This window comes from Beta vulgaris, chromosome 1, assembly GCF_026745355.1.
Source record: "Beta vulgaris subsp. vulgaris cultivar EL10 chromosome 1, EL10.2, whole genome shotgun sequence".
Taxonomy (NCBI): Eukaryota; Viridiplantae; Streptophyta; class Magnoliopsida; order Caryophyllales; family Amaranthaceae; genus Beta; species Beta vulgaris.
In genome coordinates, this window is record NC_079202.1 from 1446671 (window position 1) to 1453279 (window position 6609).

The 6609-nt window shown below is 36.0% G+C and overlaps 2 protein-coding genes across 2 annotated transcripts; both read left to right on the forward strand.

Moving 5' to 3' along the window:
• The first annotated feature begins 376 nt into the window (after positions 1–376).
• LOC130592047 (uncharacterized) lies at positions 377–1096 on the forward strand. The gene has a single exon (XM_057396127.1). It carries the CDS (start codon positions 425–427, stop codon positions 1094–1096), a length of 672 nt encoding a protein of 223 aa, XP_057252110.1. The 5' UTR covers positions 377–424.
• A 331-nt stretch (positions 1097–1427) lies between these two features.
• On the forward strand, positions 1428–3026 carry LOC104902171 (transcription factor RSL2). The gene is made up of 4 exons (XM_010689874.4): positions 1428–1640; positions 1731–1796; positions 2445–2510; positions 2634–3026. The coding sequence occupies exons 1-4, from the start codon at positions 1482–1484 to the stop codon at positions 2730–2732; spliced, it is 390 nt and encodes a 129-aa protein (XP_010688176.3). The 5' UTR covers positions 1428–1481; the 3' UTR covers positions 2733–3026.
• Positions 3027–6609: the final 3583 nt, after the last annotated feature.

Sequence of the window (6609 nt, forward strand, 5' to 3'; positions counted from 1 at the left end):
CTCTACTAGAGTGCAACATTAGCATGTTTAGTTAGCTAATAGTGATGCTAAGACCTTGCAAATATTGCCTCTTAAGGCCATTGAAGTGTTGGACTCCAATCAACATCAATGCATGCACTTAGTCCTTTTCTATGAGTTGTACTTGTACCGTCCATGGTACTTGGCCCCACTAGAGAGGACTTAAGTTATGGCCTTCAAAATCAATGGCCAACCTTCATAATCTCACAATCATTGAGGAATTTCAAAAACCAATTAACTAATCAAACTCAATACTTATAATACATTCTATGTTCCATATGATGCCCAACTATAAATATAGTCCAACTTCTTTGCTAAGTAACACCACTCAAATTTCCTGCAATATTTCTCTACATTATTTCTCCAATTTTCTCCTTTCTCATAAACCAAAGAAATTCGTAGTAAAATGGAACATACATCAATGGGAGCTTTTTTCGATGGCGAAATCGAGTCTTTATGCAACATTTTCTCAATGGATGAACCCAATTTTGGAGCTGAGTTTTTTGGTCATTCCGTTTCCTCATTTGTTTCCCCATGTACTAATGATAATAATGATTTTTTTTACTACGATTCTTCAAATTGTTTACCCCCTTTTTACCAAAATAACTTACCATACCATCATAGTGATAATTCTAGTGATACAACTAGCTATAGCTTCCCTTCACAAACTACAAGTAGTTGTCAAAAGTCCCACTTTTCATTACCACATAATGCATGTTTTCCCATGAACAACATCTCTATGATAGAGCAAGGAAATCTTTCCCTTTTCACTTCGCCTTTTCCTACTACCCCTGTAAATGTAGATGGTTCACAAGTAGGCTTCGTAGAAGATAGTGAATCTGACAATAATCTTACATCACCACAAAATGATTCAGAAGTTGAGCTCAAGAGGAAGCATACTACATTAGAATTAGAAGCTGAAGAGAAGCTAAAGGCTGCACCTAAGAAAAAAGTTCGAGTTTCTAAAGATGTAAGTAGCAATTCTTCAACCACGAGTTCATTCATCATAGACTCAACAGTATGGTACAATCCCTCACATTTCCTACATAATGTACATGCTCTACACATGAGCAATTGAGCATGCACATGGTAGAAATATTGTGAGGGTGTAAGATACAAATTGTATCCAACAACCACTTCATACTTGTGCTCGTCTAATAGGGTCCAAAATATGTTTATTATATTTTATCTTCATATTTTACGTACTTATTTTTGTCAAAATAAACTTGAGGTGGTTGATTCACACTTTATAATATTTTTTATATTTTAAAATCAAATACAATATTTTTAATGGGTCCTAATATGTTGAAGACGATCTTGTTAATCCATGATTGTCTCCTTATCGAGTTAAAACATGAACATTGTAACTTATTTATAACTTTTTACCCTTTTTTGTGATGTAGAGAGGTAAAAAGATCATTGAATTAAAGCAAAATGATGAGGAAGATGAAAGTAATAATAAGATGGGTGAAAGAGAGAACTCAGATGATGAATCAAAGGCTTGTGAACAGAATAGTGAAGGAGAGAATTCAGCATCAAAAGAGCTTATTGTTGTGACTTCAAAAGGAAAGAAAAGAGCAAACAGGGGTTCAGCAACTGACCCTCAAAGCCTTTATGCAAGGGTACATAAATTGTTCACATTTTTCATGGAAAGATGGTTATTTTATTGTTAATATAAAATATTTGCTCATACTTTTTTAACTGTATTTCAGAGAAGAAGGGAGAAAATTAATGAGAGGCTCAAAATCTTACAGAACCTTGTCCCTAATGGAACAAAGGTAATGGTTAATTACACTTTCACCATCTTATTGATGTTTAGGGCTTGTTCGCTATCAATTTTTTATTTTGTGTTGTAACTTTCAGGAAAAAATTAAAATCTTATATATAGAAAATCATGGAAAATCAAAATATGAAAACCAAAACAGTAATCCCTGCGTTTTTTTAATTGTTACTTACATTTTTCATGCATGTCAATTCAAAATTTTGAAGATATATATACCTCTAAATTTGCATTGTATTTGTAAAAATTATAAAAAGTACATATTTAAAAAGTACATACTAAGACGAATTTAACAAGATCTCACGTGACTATGTGTTTTTTCACTTATAAATCACAAACCGAGAGTCAAAGTGAATTTTGTGAATAGTGTAAAATGTCAAAGTATAACAATTAAAAAAGAATCGAGGTAGTTCATTCTTTGTTTTTAGTTAAAAGTTTTTATATAAAATAAAGATGATTAATATTCATATCACTATATTTTAAAAATAAATTATAGAACTTTTATCGTATGACTTTTCGATAAACCACCAAAAATAAATTTTGGTAATTTTGCCGAACAGGCCCTTATGTTATTATTTGTTGATTTATTTAATACAAATTCAAAACTATTGAAATGTTAGTAATTCTGATTAATTTTTTTGTACAGGTTGACATTAGCACAATGCTAGAAGAGGCTGTCCAATATGTGAAATTTTTACAGCTTCAGATTCGGGTAATTTTTATTTTATATAATTATAGATGATTAAAAAAGTGTAATTTATTATTATTATTAAAACATCTTAAATGATAAGTTTAAGAAGAAATGTGTTTACTGATTAACTTTTTTTTTTTGTAGTTGTTAAGCTCAGATGACTTCTGGATGTATGCTCCCATTGCTTATAATGGAGTTGATATAAGTCTCTACAAGCGGATTTCTCCATTTCTACTAGCTTGAATTTGAGGAAGAACTAAAAAGACATAGAAGAAATTCATTATTTGAAAAATATGATTGTAATTTCAATGTTTATATTCATTCTATTGCCTTTTAGCCATGACAAATTAAATACTAAGCATTGGTTAATATCAATACCATGCTTAATTGTGTATATTTTACCTTAATTGGATATATATGTCCAACAACGTAGATTTACTAGTAATCTAGTTGAGCTTCTTAATTAAGCACCGTATATTGTACGAGATGCATAGATGAAGTTTTCTGTAATTTAGAATTTGAGAAGGAAGAGATATCTCTGAGTTTATTTATTTGAATTTGTATTTGTATCTGTATTTGTATCTGTATATATATAAAACAAGGTTCAATTGGCTCATGTGTCATTTACTAAAAGAATCTACCCACATATCGTATGCTAATAAATCTTTCAAAATCTTCTGCTACGTGTATAAATGGAATGCAAGTTGTTGATGTGTCACCTCTACACATGTCATTAGCGTTTGGCTATAAGCATCAATTTCGGAAATAAGTTTTTTTCCTTTACATGATTTTGAAACAGAATTGAATCAATAACAACCTTCTGTATTTTGGAAAGTTTTGATGAAAATTTAGCACCCATGCAAACCGTGTTAATTGACAAAGTAACTTTCATGAGTTTTTTTGATAAATTGCAATCCTCATTTTATCAACCAAATCGTAATGGAGAAGCTTCTACTCAAAGTCGGGTATTCCCCCACTAGGTGGGCGAAGTTTTAATAGTGCTTTCGCACACCCAACAGAGAGGATTCCCCATCCATTTAACTGTTACATCCACATCTTTAATACAAGATTTTCCACATGTGAATCATACAAGTAACAAAGAACAAAAACAAACTGCTGAATTTAGTAATGAGGGTGAACTGATCAAAATTGATTTTCACAACTCAGTTGAGGCAATGACTTAGAGCCACGCAATGAATTCCGATCGACGATGAAGACCTTGCTTTGCTAATGAATCTGCCACAAAATTTGCGTTTCTACCTTTGTGAATAATTGTGATCTTCAGGCCCTTCTTTTTTGCATTTCTTATGAAGTTAAGATGGAAGTTCATATTCCATGGACCTCCACTCTCGCTATTACACCATAGCACCGCATTTGATGAATCCGATTCAAGAATTATCTCCCGATTTTTCGTGGCGTTTGAGGCTAGGGAAATTGCAACTGCTCTATGAATGGCTAAGACCTCCGCACAATTTATTTCAATGAACGGTATTGGTGTGGAAAATAAACACATGAACCTCCCTTGATGATCCCGCAAAACGCCTCCAATGGCAGAACATGAGGTCAATGGATTTACCGACGCGTCAACATTCCACTTGACTTGGTTATCTTCTGGCGACGACCATATTACTTCTGCGACAGTGATGCTTGGATTATTCAACAAGGCTGCCTTCCCATGCCACACCAAACACAAAGGGTTTCTTTGTATGTCGAGAGGTGAATATGGAAACTCATCGTTCCACCCCGAAATCCACCACCCTAGTCTAAGGAGGATGAGATCTTGTAGATTGCTTGCCGAGGTACTGGAGTTCCCAAATATGCGAAGATTTCTTTCCTTCCACACAGACCATAAGATAATGAAAAAAATTGCAGTCCATACCTTTTTGAAGAAGGGCGGTTTTTCGGGCTTTGCCATTGATCAAAAGCCTCTCGCAAAGTGCTTGGGAAGACCCATTTGGCTCTCCATAAGTCGAGCCACCAATTCCATAATGACTGGGCATATGTGCAATGAAGCAAAAGATGAGCACTTGATTCTGGGCTTGATGAGCATAAAGGGCATACATCTTCTTCAATGGGTATGATACTCAAAGCTGCCAATTTGCTTCGAGTATTTATTTTTCCAAGGATAGCAGTCCATACGAAGATTTCTATCCGGTGCGGGACAAGGCCTCGCCACAGGCCTTTGATGGCGTCTTGCTGAGGAAGCGGCCCAAATTTGTCAAGTTCCAATGTAACTGATTTTGTCGAGAATACGCCTGCTTTGTTAAAAGCCCATATCCACTCGTCTTTTGAATCATGGGCTGGGCAGACTTGATTTAAAAGAAGGTCCAAATTTGCTTTCTCGAATTTATCCTGAGGACGTAATTTTCTTTGCCATTCAAAGCTCCATACCCAACTCAAACCTTCCCAGAAACCTTGTGATTCTATCGTGGCCTTTTGATTAATTAACCGCAATGGAGAAGAGTCTCGGAAATTGATTTTTTAGCGGTGTACCATTGATCCATGGATCAAGCCAATAGAAAGTGCTTGAACCACTCCCTATGCTTTTTCGCATTCCATTTATCAAGATGGATTTTGCGTGGGGGTTACTGAATATTGCTGCACATAGATGCTTCCAAGGACCTCCTGTGGAGAGAATAGATAGGTCCGAGACCGAGCATGATGATGAGTATTCATACTTGTCACGAATTAGCTGGCTCCAAAGGGATGATGAATCGTAAAAGAATCTCCATATCCACTTGCATAGTAATGCTAGATTTTTGTGAATTATATTACCAATGCTTAGGCCACCAAGCGATTTTGGTAATTGGATGATTTTCCATGATACAAGAGGGAGGCTTCTTTTTTCCATGCTTCCACTCCATAGGAAGAGACGAGTGATTTTGTTTCTTTTTTCCACCACTCCTTTGGGGATCCGAAAAAGAGACATGTAGTATAGCGGGAGGTTTTCTAGGGAAGACTTGATGAGAGTAATTCTTCCTCCTATTGACAACATCTTCCCCTTCCATGTTGCAAGTTTTTTTTGTCAATTTTTCTATGATGGGGTCCCATGCTTGAATTCGAGCTAGATTACCGCCAATTGGTAGGCCAAGATCATGAATGGTATGTTGCCAATCTTGCATAATAGGGAATTTGCCACGCCTTGAAGCCATGGTTGAGATGTGTTGATTCCCATTAGAGAACTCTTGTGGAAGTTTACTTGAAGCCCCGATGCTAGATGGAATAAGATGAGTGCAAGTTTGATGTTTTTGAGTGACTCAAAGCTTACATCACAAAATATAAGAGTATCATCCGCATATTGCAAATGCGTGATTGCTAAGCCATTGTTTCCAATCTCCACACCCTTCCATAAGTTTAGGCTAGCCGCTTTTTTGATCAATTGATTCAAAGCTTCCGCTACTAGTACAAAAAGAAAGGGGGATAGAGGATCACCTTGACGAAGTCCTCTTTGTAGTTTGAAAGGTTCACTAGGGGAGCCATTGATTAGGATTGATGCCGACGCCGTAGTCACACATGCCATGATCCATTCACACCATTGAGGAGGAAAGTTCATTTTTTCAAGTATCCACTGTAAAAAATTCCACGATACGCTATCATAGGCCTTGTGAAAATCTAGCTTTAGGAGGGTGGCCTCCTTTCCTTTTCGCTTGCATGTTTCAATTATCTCACTTGCAACTAGTGCTCCATCGAGAATTTGGCGCCCTTCTATGTATGAAGATTGAAGGGGACCAACAAGATCACTCATTACCTTCTGAATTCTCCTTGCCATGAGTTTTGTTATTATCTTGTAAATGCATCCCACCATGCTTATTGGACGGTAGTCCTTGAAGCTGGATGAGTTTGCGAGTTTTGGGATCAGTGCACATCTGGTACATATCTGATTTGATGACATTCCACGCACTTTTGACAAATTTGAAGTTAAACCCGTCGGGACCCGGTGCTTTATCTGAGTTACATGAAGCCACTACTTCGTCAATTTCTTGATTGGAGAATGGTGTGATGAGATATGTTGCCTGTTCTTGTGAAAGTTTGTTGAATTGAATGTCATCAAATACAGGCCTGCATGAAGATTCTTCTCGAAAAATTTTCTTGAAGTAACTGACCGCTTCTGTTTTTATTC

Coding starts and splice junctions, on each gene's coding strand:
- LOC130592047 (XM_057396127.1), top strand. CDS start 425: ATGGAACATACATCAATGGGAGCTTTTTTCGATGGCGAAATCGAGTCT.
- LOC104902171 (XM_010689874.4), top strand. CDS start 1,482: ATGGGTGAAAGAGAGAACTCAGATGATGAATCAAAGGCTTGTGAACAG. Junction 1,797..2,444: donor TTGTCCCTAATGGAACAAAG/GTAATGGTTAAT, acceptor TTTTTTGTACAG/GTTGACATTAGCACAATGCT. Junction 2,511..2,633: donor TTTTACAGCTTCAGATTCGG/GTAATTTTTATT, acceptor TTTTTTTTGTAG/TTGTTAAGCTCAGATGACTT.